The sequence below is a fragment of the Lepidochelys kempii genome, chromosome 6, assembly GCF_965140265.1.
Source record: "Lepidochelys kempii isolate rLepKem1 chromosome 6, rLepKem1.hap2, whole genome shotgun sequence".
Classification (NCBI taxonomy): domain Eukaryota; kingdom Metazoa; phylum Chordata; order Testudines; family Cheloniidae; genus Lepidochelys; species Lepidochelys kempii.
In genome coordinates this window covers 111943787-111961575 of record NC_133261.1, presented here as the reverse complement: position 1 = coordinate 111961575, position 17789 = coordinate 111943787, and the positions used below count along the sequence as shown (strand labels likewise).

Sequence of the window (17789 nt, the reverse complement as noted above, 5' to 3'; positions counted from 1 at the left end):
GCTCCCTTCTATGAAAAATGTGATACTTGGAACAAGTTTGTTAACCTACACTAAGTTTTTTATTGTAACAGAGTATCCTCCCTCTTGCAATAAGATGCCAAAATTACCAGGAGTAGGGACTTACATGAGAATTCATGTTAAAGTATATGATTAAGTACTAAGGGCCAATTCCTACTTTCTGCTAAGAAAAAGGAAAGGATGGGAAGACGTAGGCAGTCTTTTCTGCCCTGCGTAAGCAGAGAAACAGGATATTTACGAAACACTTGACATTACTAGGAATGGGGTGAGCAATACCCTAGAAAGCACCTGGCAGGATTTTGGGGACATTTGTTCCTGCTCCTGCAGATGCATTCCAAAATGCACCCTTTCCCCTTGTCACACTAAGGCCATCATGGGGAATGCTGCCCTGGTTGGTAGGAGTCTTGTAACAGCACTACACACCACTTGCTGTGCCAGTCGAAGCCAAACTTGGTTTCAGTTACCTTGGGATTTATCTCCATTGTAAGGAAAAGTCGGAAGCAAGCATGAGGTTGTAAAGAATGCAGCTTCTTCTCTAGCTGCATCAACCAACCAGGAGCCAGATGGACATTCTTTAGCATCACCCACCTACAAGAATATATTAACAGAACAGTAACTAACTTGTTATTGTCAGTTCCACTTATATAAAGAGAGGGACAGAACATACCTGCCAGATTTCACTGCTGTGTTTATTGCCTTATCTGCTTGATTAAATCCTTCAGCAGAGCCTACAAGCAGAAGGTTATAGTTAGTTCTAGAAACTTAATTGGCTTAAATTATGTTTATATGAGGTGGTAAGAAATAAGACAAACATGATAACTGCCTGGAACAATTTGCTTTTCTTAAATTAGTAAATGTTAATTTCACCATGCATGCACACACACAAAGATGAAAAAAATATCTGAATCAAACACACACTTACAGACCGGAAAACAATAAAAATGCTGCTTGAAGACAGATTTAAGGATATTTACTTCGTATATTTTTACAAGTGATGTTGACAATTTGTGTTTATGATAAAGCTTTAACTTTTTGAATCCCAATGTCTGTCATTAAATAAACTGTCTCCCCCATGATTCCCCTCCACTGAAAGTTTTAAAACTGTTAAGTGATCTTAAAAAAATAATCAGTATCTGTCAAAAATTATAAAACAAAAATGAAAGTCAAGTTCTGCCAAACCTAATGATAATGTATTCTTACCTATAGCAATAGAGGTAATCTGTGTGTTTTGTTCAGTGGCAAGATCTTCAACATGGCCACTGGCATCATAGCCAGGTACAGAACACATCAGAACAGGAGTATTAGGTTTCACCTACAATCCAGGGCATTCAAACAAAACATTTACAATTACCATAAGAATAAACCATATTGATAATTATGCACCTCCCCCAAATCTGTGGGGGGGAAGGTAAATTCCCTTCATCCCTTATGCTACTGTAATAAGTGTGTTCAGCATAGCTAGTAAGTGTTATACTGCAATAGTTTTAGCTAAAGGATCCTAGGAATACTGTTCTCTCAGTGCTGAAGCCTATAACAGACACCCATCACCTCAAACTGAGGCAGAGCAGTCTGATGTGCCACCACCAGAGATGTATGCCCTTGATACGATGTCATGTTTTAAAAGTATTTCCATTCCTATAATTTACCTCAGTATCTACAATGTGTGTCAGATCTAAGGGCTGCTCCATAATGGACATAAAGGATTCGCCAAGGTTTGCTGAAACAAAGGCATGTGCCATGGCCAGCAGACGATCTGGACGGAATGCCTGGATCAAGAGCAAACGATGAACGGCCTGCCCAATAGGGGCTAAAATGAGAAAAGAAGAGAGAGTGTGTGTTATTGTTCCTGACGCTTAACAGGTCATAATAATTTGATAATTTTCTTCCCAATCCTTGAACTGTGTTAATCAAATTATTGAAGAAAGAAAGAAAAGAAGACTTAAAACAACTACAGCTTTTAAAGACTGAGATACAAGCTGCTAAATGCAGTACTCTATACTGAAATTCACATAATGGTAATTGCTATTAATCTGACAATCAAAAGTAACTCTGCCCAAGAAGGTTATCTTAAACTGATTTAGGCATCTCTATCAATGTGACTATCAGGCTTACACACAGTACTCTTTTCAGGTTGCGAGCTCTTCAGTGTCTAATACAACAGTACCGTAATTTGATTAGGGCCTTTGGATGCTTCCGCAATGAGTTCATATACAGAATCTAAAGCCTATACAAGTGTTGCCATAAAGTCTCTAGGGATTTCAGCAAAAAAAAACAAAACAAAAAACAAAAAAACACGCTTTCCTGCAGGATCTGAAACTAAAGTGTTGCAATATTGTGTAATACATAACACATGAAGAATGCTAGACTATTAAGGCAAATAACTAAGCTGTTGTTTGTAACAGAAAACTTTTAGCTTGACAGTATCCCTTGTTAAGATTTTGTCCAGATCTACTGACTGTTTACCTATCATTTGAAATCTATATGCTCCAGTGATAAAAGCACCATGGGAAACTAGTGTAGTTTTTCTTATGCAAATTCTGATCCCATAGCCAAAGAATTTGACAGCAGCTACTAAAAGTGAGCTTAAAATACTCCCTTTAGAAAAAAGTTGGTTAGTAACAATTTATAACAATTAGACAGCTCTGTAAATGATAAACAGCCTATTTCAAACAAATTTTGCATGCAAGTGCTTTGCCATGTGATCTTACAGATGGGAAAGATTAAGCAAAAAAGAGTGGCAGTTTTCTTTTAAGTTTTCACCAATCCAGAGCTTTAGTTTCTTTCTAGCCACCTATAAATATCTACACTTTGCATGAACAGTCTTAGTTTCAGTTAATACAGAAGTTGAGGCAGCCGGGGGGAGGGAGGAAAGAGGTAGCAATAGTTCTAGCAGGGGACCAGGCAGGGTCAGGAAACTTGTTATAAGAGAGCCTTGTACAGAGTACTGTTACAGAGCACTGAGTTAGACCAGGCTGGCAATGACCAAAAGGCACAGATGCCCCATTCAACTCTCTATGTACAGTGGATTGTACGGCAATTTATTCCTGTTGCAGGGAACCACAGTCACTACACTAGAACAAATTTTAACAGTGTTTTGAAGAAACTATTTGAATGTGCCTTTTTTACTTATATTTGCAAATAGCCGACACCTTTTTGTGGGCAGTCTGAGGGGAATATCAAGACAATGCCCCCACTTGGCGCAAAGACCCCATGGTAGGGTAGAGTCAGGGACAGGCTGCACAGTCATTACTCATGCTGCAATTGTTTTGTGGATTGATAAGATTGAAAAGGGAAGTCTTCAAACTTGCAGTGCTTATCAAACTTCATAAGTGCTAAGTTCTAAGACTTTAATGAAGGTCTATTCTATTCAAGACAAACTGGTAGCAAGGCATTTGCCAGGGTAAGGGTGCAACTGAACTTACTTGCAGGTTTTTCTTCAGACCAAATGTATGGCACAGTCTGCTCTGGTGAACTGCTCTCCAACCAGATACAGAATTGCTGTATTGAAAGAAATATTAATTATGATGCATTGTGCACGACACTTAGGATTCTATTCCAGCTGTAAGATCTTCAGAACAGGGACTTCCTACACACATGGATACAGAGCCAACCATTATATGGTCTTGATAGTGATGGGGGTGTTTACTGCAGCAAAAACCCCAAACAAAACTAAAACTATATACTGCATAGTCCACTTAAATAAAATGAAACTGTACACTAGTTTCTACAAAGAGGGGGAGACCGATCCATGGCTTAGGACACTAGCTTGGGAAAACTGAGGTTAGAATCCCTGCTCAAAATCTTCCTGTGTAAACTTGACAAGCCACTTAGTCTGTGGTTCAGTTCCCAACTCCATCCGTACCTCATAGGAGTGTTTGAGGTTAGCTACATTGTGAAGTACTCATACTATAGCAATGGGGGCCATGCAAGTACCCAACATAGGTCTAACCTAAATTTTGTGCAGTGACAGTGCTTAACCAGGATACTTGCCTCATCAGCTTGAACCTTAGAAACCAGGTCCTTAAACTCAGGAAGGCAGCTCAATCTCATCATAGCTTCCATTTGTTCAGTTGTAAGTCCACTGATCTTTGGGAGAGATGCTGTGCTGAGTACAATTTCTTTTCCTCTTAAGAAATGTTGGAATTCTGCATCATATGTAGGCTCCCTTAAATTAAAAGTAGAGTAGATTTTAGTCAAGTATCTGTCTTCAACTGAAGTAGTGGTTAACTTTAAGGCATCAAACACAAAGCTTTCATGTATGTAAATGGGAAAACCGAGATGCATCTCAAAAAGCAAAGATTCAAATATTTACCCAATTGTGCCTTTAAGTTTAATTCTGGCCAACAGCATAGCAAAGGTTATGTGATCCTGATGTAGCATGCCACGAGCTACTCTATTGAAAGCCACCTAGCGAAACAAAATGTAACAGGTTAGTTGTATTATAAAGAGCCTTAATCAGATTTCCACAGGACAAGACCCTTTGCTAAGTACAATGTCAATGAAAATTCTATACTGAACCTGGAAGAGGTCTTTTGTGATGATTGAGAGACGCTGGGTATGGTCTGTAATTCCCTTCAAATTTGGGTTCTCGTACAAGACATTATGATAGATATCCAAGAAAAATTGGAGAGAATACTGGTATAAGAAGTGTATCTAAAGAGTAAAAAAAAAAAAAAAAAAGAATTTAGAACTTACGGCCCTACTGTTTGTCAAACACTGAGGTTATTGCAATCCGTGACATACTTCTGTAGTCATAACGGGAATTTAAACAATACAGCATGACTTTGGAAAAATGTTATGAGTACTGAATATTTCTGGTGGGAAGAAAGGGATTAAATTTGATACTTTATCTAACCTGTTTTAGTGACTCCATTGTGAAGTAGATACTACTGCATGCTGTAGAAAGTGGCAGATACTGCTGAGATACAGTCTCCACCTCTTGCATGACAATATCAGTCTCTTCTACTTTTCTGGTGACCTCTGCTGCTTCCTTCTTTAGGTTCTCCAAAGTAGTTATGATTGTGTCATCATCTAAAATACGTCCCTTCACTTCATTGAGAGCTTGTAGCAGAGATTTTTCTAACTGCCGCAAACGCAGTTGGAATTCACCTTAAGTAAAACAAATTGAGATCTGCGATCACATGCATTGCATATAACCTATAGAAACATTTTATTCTAGGCAGCTTGTCATACCTCCTATATGCTTTGAAACAGAACATTCCAAAATATCACATTCCTCAACTATAAAAATAGCTGTATATTAGTAAGAGAGACAGTCAAGTTTATTCTCTAATTAGGACTCATTTTTATGGTTTAATTTGTCAGAAACAGACCTTGAAGTTTAAGGAGGTCAGAACGTTTTTCATCAACGTCTGGTCTTTCAGCTTTCAGGACCTCATTCAGACACTGGCTCTGTAAACTACTGCGAGTTACTGTGAAATTGACAAACGTAACACGAGAGCAGAGATCCGGGGGAAATTCAACCTATCAAAATAAATATCAGGATCATTTTGTTGGCTTAATACATGTTCTGCCCTGCTGAAAGCTAAACAAATTTGTACGAGTTCCTTACGGTTGGATCTCTGGTGGAGAGGAAGATGACAAAGGATGGTGACAAGTCAATATCTTGGTCTCCCAGGGTAATAAGCACTCGACCTCCAGTTCTCCGGACTTCACGATTCAGCACAGGATTCAGAACTGGGTCATAGCTCTCCACATCCTAAACAGCAATACAATTGAGAGTAATGGAGAACAGTAGCTAAATGGACCTGTGCTGGAACAAGCTTGAATAAAGTTTGATCTGGATCACATATTTTCCCCGGCTTGGGAAAAGCTCTAGTAGTAATCCACATGAAGTTTTGGTCATGTGTGAAACTGTTAGTCCACTGTTATTCCCCATACAATAAGCTATACACAGTTTAATTTTTACTATCAAATACTATTCAGACATTTTGGATGATGGATTACATACCTAAGTAACATTTCCAGATTTGGCTCTCTTAATTTTGCTCTTTTCATTGTGTAGATATCAGATAAGTAGCACCAAGATGCCGCAATCAGAAGTGATGCTCCCATTGCTACAAATATTAGACCTGAATCCTGCCTCAAAGAGCTCACAATTTAAGAGCACAAGCAATAAGAGGGTGATGGAGATGGAGACTGACACCTTTGGAAAGTAAGTTAATCTGTGCCTCAGTTTTACCCATCTGTGCTACAGGAATAATTTAGCCTTATTTCTTAAGGTATTGTGAGGTGCTCGGATACTACAGGAATGGGTACCATCTCTAGACAGATGTACTTTCATACATTTGCGTTACTTTTTGTATTTTCATCAAGCCAATCTGACTTCTCCCATCTGCTCCAATCTAGCTATTTCAACACTGACTATTTACTGTAGATATCCATAGAAGTGAGTTAAGATTTTTTTAGAAAACAGGAGCATTACAGATCAGTGTAGGGACTGTTCTACGCAGGAGGGATGGTGTGTGAAGAGTCACGGAAGGGGAGTGGACAGGCAGACTGGAAAGTGAAATCACCGGTGAGGTGGAAGGGGCACAATTGGTGACAAATTATTAAGTAGCAAGGGGCACAGCTGAGAAAGGCCTTTAAATTTGACCTTTATATGGTAGGAGAGGGGGAGCAATGTAGTTAGAACAATAGGTAAGGGAGATGATCTTTGCTACATTTTGATCCATTGTCTACACAAGGACCTTCATTTATTTAATTCCTGAAAAGCACAGAATTGCCAGAGTAGCAATAAAACTAAGCCCCAGCAAGTGAAGATTTCAAGTGTACTTCCTGGGAAATGTAACCACAATTTATTTTTTTTTAATTTATGTAAACAAGAGACTAACCTGGACGAGTAGAGGGTTACCAAATCTCAATGCACTTTCCAAGTTCTTTCTGAAAGCATCATCCAAAAAGCTAGTACGAGTGATCTTACGGTCCTTGTATTCATTCATAATGAACTCTGTGGCTTGTCCAGAAGGATCAATGATCAGTGGATACCTAAGTTAATGAAAAAATATTTCCATCATATGACTGATTTAAGGCTTCCGATACAAGACATTTAGTCCACTCAGGTTGAGTTAATATTCTAAATCTTTTTTGGAGAATGTGGGCTCATGAAATGGAATATGGAGGATCACGGTCATTGTTTGGAGAAGATAACAGTTAATGATCTAACTAGATACAACTATCAAAAGGATACTTTAACATTTCAGTCAATACAGACTAACAGCTTCAGTTTGAGCTAAGTTGGTATAATAGTGAAGAACACTAAAAATGCAATTGTTTTGCTTATTTATAAACACAAGGGAAGGAGATTATTAAGACTTGAATTTAATTTGCTAATCATGGGTACTATGTAGATGCCAGACAGCGCTCAAAAATCTCTCAAGCATTTATATTCAGTTTGATGATAAAGTTTCAACCAAGTTTTCCTTTTGATAGGTGTGTGCAAATTCCATTGACTTCTGTGGGAGTTCTGTGCACCGATCCATTGTTAAGTTTATCCCCACACATTCTGTACTTATTGTACAAACGAAGTACCTATTAAACCGCTTAAGCATGATAGCGTTTTCTGTGCATAGGTCATCTGCAGGTAGAGAACTTGCTTGCCAGCGAAGACGCTCATCTGCATTGGAAAGGTATTCTGTCCTTGCAATGTCTGTACGGAACTGTAGAGTAAAACATTATTATTATTATTATTTGCCCAAAGAGAGCCCAAAGTCCGATCAAATTTGATCTTTATCTTTTGTGAACACCTTGTGATTTCCCCTTTACGAAACAGTAACTCATTACAATCAATGTTAACACGTGTGGTAGTCATGACATTAGTAATTGTGGATCAATCTTTACCTGGATATTTGCTTGCTGCAAGTGATGGGACCATGTAGTGAACAAGTTCTGTCGCATTTGCTGGTCAAAGTAACCAGCATAAGCAATAAAAGCTCCTGAAAGCAAACAGTCTCCTGCAATAGTGGACATCTGGTTCTTGAAGGTTTCACTTGTCTTCTCCCATCTTTCACGTTCAGCAGACAGACTCTTCAAGAGAGCTGTGCTACGGTTTACCTAGAAATTAAGGAATGGTCAATCTAATATATATCTATTCAAAATGAAGGCTCCCATAATTATTGCATTTGCAACCTATACGGAGAAACAAGTCTGCCCAACACACCAGCCTTTGGACCCAAATTTTCAGAATTATAAAAGTCCAGAAAACAATTATGAGTGCATGTACAACTCCGGAAGTTTGGGTGTTAGTATTCTTGGGCTGTGAATTTTACAGTTCTGGTAGTGGAAAGGGATAGAAGGGTTGCAAACATTTTGGAGAACAGGATTACAATTCAAAACGACCTTGACAAACTGGAGAATTGATCTGAATTCCACAAGTGAAATTCAAGAAGGGGGAAAAAAATCAAATGCAAAACTACAAAACAGGGAATAACTGGGTAGGATCTAGCTGGCTAGGCTGAAGAGCATCCGGGGGTTACAGTGGATCACATTGAGTATGAGTGAACAATGTGATGCAGCTGCAAAAAAGGCTAATATTCTGGAACATATTAACAGGAGTGTTGTAAGACAGACACTGGAGGTATTGGTCCCAATCTATACAGCAATCAGGGCTCAGCTGTATTACTGTGTCTAGGTCTGGATACCACACTTCAGGAAAGATGTGGACAGGTTGGATGAAAGGCAAAGGATGAAACACATTGAAAGGCAAACTGTGGAGTAGAGAGGCCATTAAAGCATTCTGTTTTAGAAAGGTATACAGAATGTTTGAAAGCCACTACTCCCACCCCGAAACAAAGAAAAGTTAGTAAAATGGACAAAATGGTACATTAAGTATTCTCACTTTTGCTTCAACTGCAGCCAGGTCTGCCTTAATTGCTTGAGCCTCTGAAATCAGCACTGCATACTCTTCCTTGTAGCGAGCAATACTGGCCTCGAGATCACGAATCATCTGTTCTACCTCATTAGCTTTCTGTTGATTGTCTTCAGCATCATCCTCCAGTTTCTGTAGTTCATTGCGGAGAGGTTCTACTCGTTTCAACATATCTGCATAATTCAGCTGTGAAACATGTAAACAGTCAGTTCTAGATACTTTCTAGAATGGAACTTACCATGTGACTTGGGACCATGCAAGTCAGCAAGAATAATTTTTTATGGATTGAGGGCATCCCTCAGGATTTTAGGTATTCAGGATTTCATTTTAAAAAGTTTAATTTTCTAGTCTTCTACTTAAACTGATTCACTATTCTGAGTCTGCAGGCGGCCTGGAACAGCCAGAGGTGTAAACTACACTCTTCATCTCACTGAAGTTCTTTGTGAAGCCTCCAGATTTCGATCAAATTAAATCATGCAGTGCAGAGACAATTGCCAGTGCGCTCTCTCAGGGCATGTAGGATGAAGGAAGGAGAGACACTGCAATGAGTCTGGAAGGCTAGAAGAGGGAAGCTTTCCCTTTGGGGGTAAATACCAAAATTACTTTTTCCTTTTCCCTGGGATTAGCTTGCCCCCACTGAAGGAGCCCTCCTGTTTTCCCATAACAGCACTCTACTCAAGCTTCTAAAATCCCACCTGTAAACTCTCAGCCAAAGCCTACACCCACAAATAACCAACCTGGCCTTTGGACAGGGCTAGATGAGATGCTGTCTGCGCTTGCCATTGACATTACTTCAGAACTAGATGCCCTACCCTAAGACAGACATGATCACCCTGCTCTAAAATATTCCCCACCCTTGTCAGGTGGGGGAAACGAGATCAAACCAGGCAACAAAAACCTGGTCTGTACATACACAAAACTGGCTACGGAGCAAAAAGACCAGCCACTAATCACGATTATGAAAACAGATATTTTCAACTGTCTTTTGAAAAAGTAAGTTAAGGGTTTCAATCATTACATAAAAGTTCTTATGATATGTACTGCAGGATCCTGTTAATCATGTGACAGTTACCCGAGTATTCAAGAACACTCAGCACCTTACTCTGCACGTTCACTTGAGACAATTTCTGTTTTTACCTCTACAATAGCAAGCTAGACAAGACGCCACAGATCTTTGAGTGATGGAAGTCTGCGGATTCTGAGTCCTTGCATATTTCCAGCACTGTAGAACTAGTACTGATCACTAGGTGTTTGATTTCCCACATAACACTGAAGCATTCTACATTGGCGTATCTACTGCAGACGTTACCTGTGCAATTGCCCATTTTACCATGGGGCCACACGCTAAGGATGCTCGGTTTACGATTTCGTAATTGTAACTTGGATTTGACATGTAATTCTTCTTCATCTTTTCCCGGATGGAATCACTGCAAAAGAAGAGTTATGTTTCACACAGCATGTATGCAAGTATTGAAACTGTCAGCGCAGAATTACTGAGAGGAAGTTGCCCCTTTACTACAGCAGATAAACAAACCAATACCGTAGATCGTCAGTATTAAAGTTGACAATGAAAAGCTGCTGATTAAATTATATCTTTTTCCAGTCATTTGTCTCCTCACCAAACAAGAGACAGATTGATTCTAAAACCAGTTTTACTGCAGCAGGAGGGCTGGCCACTGCTCTTACTTCAACACGATGCTGCTTCCTTATACAGCTCACAGCTATTAAGAGAACGAAAAAAGTATTCAGCATGCAACAATCAAGGATTTAAGGCTACTGCTGGGAAATAAAGAAAGAAATTTAAGTTCAATTACTGGGAATAGTCTATATCCCAGTGCTCTGATGGCAGTATGTGTTACTCAGACTATACTTTAAAATTTATTTTAAGAGCAAAATTTAGCCGAGATGCATATCTGCTCCCTGATAGATCATCTTCATGAATATATGACAGAGTTTGATATTTTGTTCGCCGCATAAAAGGTGGAGATTCTGCATACGCACTGAGATTAATTTTGCTTTTTGTGAGGTAGAAAACAAACCCTATCACCACCAATTGTGACTACTAACTAAGACTTCTATTGTGGACATCTTGTGAACAAATTTCTTTCTATTCCCAGCAGTACCTCAGTACCTGCAGTTATTCACCTGATCTCCTCAGCAGAAAAGTTTACAATAGTTGGAATGAAGTTTTCCCTCATAATGATGGAACGTATCTGTTTCCAGTCAGTTGTACTTTCACCCAATAGTAGACAGATGGATTCTAGTGCTAGCTTCACTGCTGCAGGTGGGTTGGCCATAGAACGGACCTCTACCAGATGCTGCTTCTTTATTGATTTTACAGCTAATCACAGTGGTCAAGCCGGATCGTTCAGGAGAAAGGAAGAGTATTGATAGGGGAGAAAAAGGAAGAGAAGACAGCAAAATAGTAAGACAGGAATTAGCAAATCTTCATTGAGATTGTTGAGAGATTAAGCTTCAGGTCATATCTAAAATGAATTAAACCTGTCTTGTAAAAACCAAATGCTTTCCACATTTTGAAAACTCTCCACCAGTATTCTCACTTGTGTGAGAGCAAGCTGAACTATCAGAAGCCTCCAAGCACTACTACAAGAGCAAGAGTTTGCACCTGGCAGCTATACTGAGTTCACAAGGTAAGGAGCCTAAAAACAAGGCTATGCCTCTACAGTGAGTGACTGTATAGCTAATCAAATAGTGAATTAGAAGTCCTTCCTCCTCTTACACAACCCACTGATACGCCATTGTAACTAACTCTTGAGTAAATAAGTTGTAGGTAGTATTTCCATTCACGATACTTCCTAGTGTTTGTTGACCTACTCCTGTTTCAGGAGTTCCTATTCTAATGTGGCCTGGTATACTGAAAGATACCAAGTAAATCTAGCAAAGCTTGACAAAAACAGTGAACCATTAAGACACTTTATTGCTCAAAAGTTTAATAAAAATACAGCTTAGAATGCAAGTCTACAGTAGCAATAATAGGACGTTTGGAAGCTCAGTAGCGCTAGTGAACCATTTTATTTCTACTGCTTCCACACTAAAGATTAAGATACTGCTGATAAAGGGAAGGACCCAAAGTTCACTGAAGCAAATGGAAGCATGCCCACTGACTTCAAGAGCCTTTGGATCAGCCCCAACCCCTAAAGGCAGGCATGCTGTAGTTATTTGTCAGTGCTGACTTACCATTCTGAGCTTCAATGACAGCAGGCTCGACTTTGTCTAGATCCTCTTTCACACTCATTTGCTTATCTGCAATTACTGCTTGCTGTTTGTGCAGCTGCTCCTGAATATCTTGGCTCATAACCTAAGAGAAAGATTGTGCAGCCTGTAATATATTATTTCTAAATATACTGCACATGTACAAAAGGTAAAGAAAGCTTTGATTTCACCTTTTTCTTCTCAGCTTCTTGCTGATCCTTCACCATTTTTTTCAGCTTGTCATTAGCTGCAGCATTCTTTTTTTCCAACTCCTGGCTCTTTATTCTCAAGTCCCTACGCAGTTCTTCCACCTGTCATGAATTGTAAGATTAGAGTCTATATAGACTAAACTCAGTTTTAAAACGTTTTAATAGCTCTAATTTTATTTTAAAAAGCAAAGTTTAAAGGTATGTACCTGGTCAACAGTTTCCTTGATCTTTCGAAGACCAACATTCAAATGCATCTGCTGTTCCTCCAGCTCACTCCTTTTCTCATTGAACAAGTTAGCATAATGGTTGATGAAGTCCAAGTAGTGACGTGGTGTGATGGCCATAGTTCTGCCTCCCCGTTTTGCTAGACGAGCGTTAGCCTTTTCAAAGGAAAAGGATTTTGTCAAAAGTTTGTATATGTAAAAGATTAGGATTATAGAAGATCTAGATTTTTTTTTAAACTCAAAACTGTCAGAGGGCAACGTTGTACTGAACTTGTGTCAGTCTACTAGAACACGGCACTAGAGATCCGAGTAGCATGGCAGAACACACCTGATGAAGGGTCTGATGAACAAATACACAGCTATTCACAATAGCTTCCCGATGTGATGGCGGTTGTGGTAACTTGTCATATACAACTGGCATATAGTCTGGCACAATGTAGTTTGGCTTCTCAAGATCCATTTTGCTTGTAAACTCTTTGCCAACTTGGTACAGTGCTTCAGTTGACCAGTCTCCAAACCAGTTCAAGACACACCTGTAGACAGGACAAGACATACATTAAAGCCTCCAAAATTTCTTTTTTCAAGAGGGTATTAACAATATTCTTAATTAAAAAAGACAGACCTGAAGTTGTAGGTTAGTTCCCAAACAGAGTAAATAAGTTACCTGTTGAAGAGAGCTGGAGAAGTAGCTGCTCTGTCCTTCAGGCCCTCAGAAGATGGGTTCATGGTGAACACAACATGGAGATTGCGAATAACTTGACTGGTGAACCATTTGTACAATTCTTCATGGGAATCTAGCATTAAGCCTTCTTTCTGCGCTCCCTCTTTACATTGAGTCATAAGGGTGGCATATTCATCTCCTTCAAAGAGACCAGGAACCTAATCCAGGGAATAAGTATATTTTTCTTAAAGGCTTGATTTTTTTCCCTGCATAACTGCTACTTTATACACATTTACTCAAGTTACCTCTCCATTGGCCAGAAGAGTATTCATTCTCTCCAGGAATCCAGAATCCAGTACATTTGACTCATCCATTATAAATGCTATTTTCTCATTCTTGCAGCCAGAGCGTCTTAAGACCGTTCTCAGATCTTCATCAAAGTCTTCACCTGTGTATTTTCTATGAACCTATAAAGATTTAGCAATAGTTACTGATCTTTTTTAGCCCTTATCCTCCCTCACAATGACTTACGTTTATACATTTATCTTACCAAAGATAGAATATCTGTAAGACAACTACAAGCTTTAACAGTCAGTTTTTTTGCTGAGTGATTGAACCAAACCAACCTTTATTTGGTAAACACTTAAACCATTCATCCAAGCCACAAATCGTGAGAGAGTAGTTTTCCCTGCTCCACTAACTCCAATGAGAAGCAAGTGACCCTGAGGCTGGCGGAAGATTCTGAAAGAGATTGGTACTTCAAGTAAATTTATTGCTTGATAAATTGTGACTTAGCCACCACATTTCCAAGCCTCCTTTCCTTGCAAACTTAACCTGTATTATTTTTCTTTTTAGTACTGTGTCTGGTTCAGGGGCACACTGAAGTAACTATTGGCAATATTTCTCGGTCTACTGCTACAACGCCCCCTTTACAGAATGCCTCTCCCAAGTAGAACACCAGAACAAACTGGTGCTCCATTCCGGACTAGTCTGAATACAGATTTGTTTTATAATTCAAACTAGACAAACCCAGGAGTTGGAAATTCAGCTTACCGGTCAATTCTTAGCACATGATCCAAAACTTCATTGAACAGCACTAGTGGCACATCAAGTTCTTCCTCATAAAACACTTTCAGCCTGGCTTTTACATAGTCTCTCAGCTCTTCCTGATCCACTGGGATATAATCCTAGAATAAGGAGGCCAATATGTAAGCAAGAGATCTAACCGTCTAGAATTTAAGATTAAGGGAGAGATTATCCAGCACAGAGGGGTCAGCAGGGTGAGAAAGGGGCTGGAGTGACAAATTCCCAACTCAAGAATTGAGGAGGATCGCCACAGGGACCCCCTCAGACTCTGATGTAGTATGTGCCACGGGCAGGGCATGTAATGTTACATGCCATGGCAGCAGTGCTGCCCAGAATTTCTGCTGGCATCTGGGAAGTGGCTTGCACGATTTAGACAGCCCATTAAGACTCAAAGCTACCTTAGTCCCCACCCCACTCCCCTTTGGCTATGAGTTCTGTGCTGTGCCTCTTAGCAGTGCAGTTCAGACCTTCACCTTAAGTTGAAAAACTAGTTTCCACATCAGCTCAGATGCTGCACTAAAATCTGATGCATTTTCTATTTGTGCATCATGTCCGCAGAGCCATTGTAATGTAAGGCATCTAAAAGGATCTACTGATTACTTTAAGAGGCAATATAAGTCAGTATATTCCATAAGTGCCAGAAAATTCCCAGGTAGATAGGTATTTGTGCTCCTCCTTGGCACTTTTACCATCACTGCAAATTCCTGATTTGAACACACATATGGTTCAACTGGTTTGAGTTATGTTATCTAATACACGGGGTGCATGTATGTTAAGTGTATTTTCATAAGTCTGAACAGACAGGAGAGCATTTAGCCAGCAAACACAGAAGTAGATTTATGAATACCTGCTTGGACACTGAAAAGCAAACCCTAAAATATTCAGAGCAACAAGCTTTACAAACCACATATTAGCATTACACAATTGTTTTTTTTAAGTCAGTTGCAACAGCTGAGGTCATATAAAGGACTGGTGGTGGTGGGGGGGGGAAGGGAGGGTGTCTAAGGCCACGAACAGTTTATTGACCAGACACTATTGTTTGTTATGGGACGACTATAGGCATTTATTGTTTTGAAAGCATACAGCTAGATAGAAGATTGAGTATGCTTGTACTCCACAATCATACCACCTTGGGTCATACCTCAGATCAAGCAACTCAATGATCTAACACCACTTGGGAGACCCAGGATGCTAGGAAATGAAGCTTGTGACTCAGTGGGTGGCACTTCTTCTTTGAGTCATTAGTTAGCCAGTGTGGTTACGGACACCACTGGCTTATTTGTTAAATAAACCAAAAAGAACCTACATCTCCTAACTGCACTAGTCCAAGACCCCAGGATACTTTCTGGGATTGTTACCCTTGGTATTCTAGAGGTGTCCCTGTTTGGGTATATGCTCTGCCTTCAAATTCACAGTTCTACTCCCTTGATACCCAGACAGATTCTGCTGTGTGCTGGATACCCATCATGGCATGCTGCATCAAATGTGTTTGCTTACCAACTCCAAATGGTTAGCAATCCTTATTGTCAAAGGTAAACTCTATCATAGCATGGACTCGCAAAAAGAAAAAGGAGTACTTGTGGCACCTTAGAGACTAACCAATTTATTTGAGCATAAGCTTTCGTGAGCTATAGCTCACTTCATTGGATGCATTCGATATAGCTATAGCTCACGAAAGCTTATGCTCAAATAAACTGGATAGTCTCTAAGGTGCCACAAGTCCTCCTTTTCTTTTTGCGAATATAGACTAACACGGCTGCTACTCTGAAACATGCATGGACTATGTTTAGCACACTAGAAGGAGTACTGCCTAAGAAGTGGTGGGCAAAGATTCACTCTCTTAATAGGATACTTAGTGTCTGCAACAGTCAATGGCAAGGCTTCAACTGAGATATCCCTCTTTACCTTTGACAGCCAATTGCTGTACAAGATGGGTCTGCTCATAGCTTTCTCTTTGTCTATGTTGGGGAAATGTTTCAGAGCTACCATATCAATGTTTTCATCAGTCCAACGTCTCTCCTCATCTTCCACAAGTCTAGTTAGAGAGAAAGACAGTTACAAGCAAGCATGCAACACCTATTAAAAACAGATATACATGAAGTGTTTTAAATATCAAGTAAGGCAAAGGGTAATACTATTAGAACTGACCCATATTTACATCTACTTGCAACTACTTAGCAATGCAACAGACACTTTTCTTGCCCTGAGCTTAGAGAGGACTAGATTTCAAATCCACAAAAGGTATTACTCCTCATATATAAGCCTTTGAAGGTGGCACTTATTTTATGAACTTTAACTTTTGTTCATTTCTACAGCAAGCGCAATTTCAATTTGACAAATCCTGAAGATGTGAGAAGGGAGTAAGGGTGAAAATCCTTTCAGTGTAATCGTAACAATTTAAGGTCCAATATGGTAAAAAAAATCTCAATTTGATAAAATCCTCAAACTCAACTGCAACAATTAAAGAAAGGGGACTGAGATTGGCCAAGCCTTTTCAAACTATTTGTTTTTACCACCTTTAAATTTGAGGTGAACTATAATCCTGTGGTCTTCGTAGGCAGTCTGTACTTCACCTCACAAACCTGCCCATTACAACAGTTTTGTGCTCCAAGCAGATAAATGAATGAGCCAACCGTTTGAAGTTGAAATTACTGGCCAAAAAAAAAAAGTGAGTTTGGCATTTGAACTACTTGAGAATTCTGCCCAGCTGAGCCCTTTTAAGTGTTTATACTTAATATATCTAAAAGAGCAATCTGGAATCAAATTAGAATTCAACTTGGGCCTCAATTATTTTAAAGGAAAGTCTCTGGAAAGAGTTGAGAAAAAGATCAATTTGTACTTTTAATACTATTTCCATAGTTTCTTTACCGGTCTTGGAAGAGACGCAAAGCTTCGTGTGCCCAAATCCTAATAAGGCCTTCAACAGGTAAGGTTTCTAATGGTCTCAAGGCTTCAAAGATACCTCTCACCCATCGAGTCATTTCACGAGGTGAATAGATGTAGTGTGGTTGTGTGTCTTGGGTGAACCTTTCCTAAAAATTCAAAACACTGGGTATAGTATCTAATGGGATAAAGTTGTGCAACAATAATTAACATGCAAACAATGCTTTTCATGTTCCCATCTCACAACTGCTAATAGAAACTGGGTAAGCAGGCCAAGACAAAAAGCACTGGGATTTATCTAAAGTGGCACAGTAACAAGGAAAAAGGACTAGTCAGAAGTTGGGATAGTGTGTAGAGCACGTTACCTGTGACATTGTGTAGAACTCTACCATGGCAGCAGTAAGAGGTTCTGCATATGTGCGGAGCGATGGGATAAGCCTCAGCATTGCACGATTGAATGTTCCATATATCTGAGTAAGGGAAGCCGGTCCAGGATAATCCACATACACCACAGGGACGTGGCGTAAAAATCTGAAAGAGGTCCAATAGCTTAGTGTTCATACGAGGAGAGACTTCATCCAAGTCAGCTAGACTAGACCTGACCGATC

General features: G+C 39.6%; 1 protein-coding gene across 4 annotated transcripts in view; it reads right to left on the bottom strand.

Annotated features, from left to right (window-relative positions):
• LOC140913372 (cytoplasmic dynein 1 heavy chain 1) overlaps window positions 1-17789 on the bottom strand; it is a 70152-nt gene that overhangs the window by 11303 nt on the left and 41060 nt on the right. For all 4 annotated transcript variants that reach the window (XR_012159565.1, XM_073349662.1, XM_073349663.1 and 1 more), the window contains 28 exons: window positions 17547-17712; window positions 17167-17330; window positions 16204-16333; window positions 14266-14399; window positions 13839-13953; window positions 13518-13679; window positions 13216-13430; window positions 12880-13084; window positions 12534-12707; window positions 12310-12429; window positions 12104-12224; window positions 11051-11246; window positions 10215-10332; window positions 8876-9091; window positions 7879-8091; window positions 7570-7697; window positions 6873-7026; window positions 5591-5737; window positions 5352-5502; window positions 4874-5127; window positions 4537-4671; window positions 4331-4425; window positions 4009-4183; window positions 3441-3516; window positions 1665-1825; window positions 1219-1330; window positions 686-746; window positions 483-606 (listed from right to left, as the gene is read on the bottom strand). Coding sequence is in view for 3 of the 4 variants with exons in the window: in XM_073349662.1 (XP_073205763.1) it covers window positions 483-606; window positions 686-746; window positions 1219-1330; window positions 1665-1825; window positions 3441-3516; window positions 4009-4183; window positions 4331-4425; window positions 4537-4671; window positions 4874-5127; window positions 5352-5502; window positions 5591-5737; window positions 6873-7026; window positions 7570-7697; window positions 7879-8091; window positions 8876-9091; window positions 10215-10332; window positions 11051-11246; window positions 12104-12224; window positions 12310-12429; window positions 12534-12707; window positions 12880-13084; window positions 13216-13430; window positions 13518-13679; window positions 13839-13953; window positions 14266-14399; window positions 16204-16333; window positions 17167-17330; window positions 17547-17712 (4222 nt within the window). In the remaining variant the exon portion in view is untranslated. The remainder of the gene's footprint in view (window positions 1-482; window positions 607-685; window positions 747-1218; window positions 1331-1664; window positions 1826-3440; window positions 3517-4008; window positions 4184-4330; window positions 4426-4536; window positions 4672-4873; window positions 5128-5351; window positions 5503-5590; window positions 5738-6872; window positions 7027-7569; window positions 7698-7878; window positions 8092-8875; window positions 9092-10214; window positions 10333-11050; window positions 11247-12103; window positions 12225-12309; window positions 12430-12533; window positions 12708-12879; window positions 13085-13215; window positions 13431-13517; window positions 13680-13838; window positions 13954-14265; window positions 14400-16203; window positions 16334-17166; window positions 17331-17546; window positions 17713-17789) is intronic.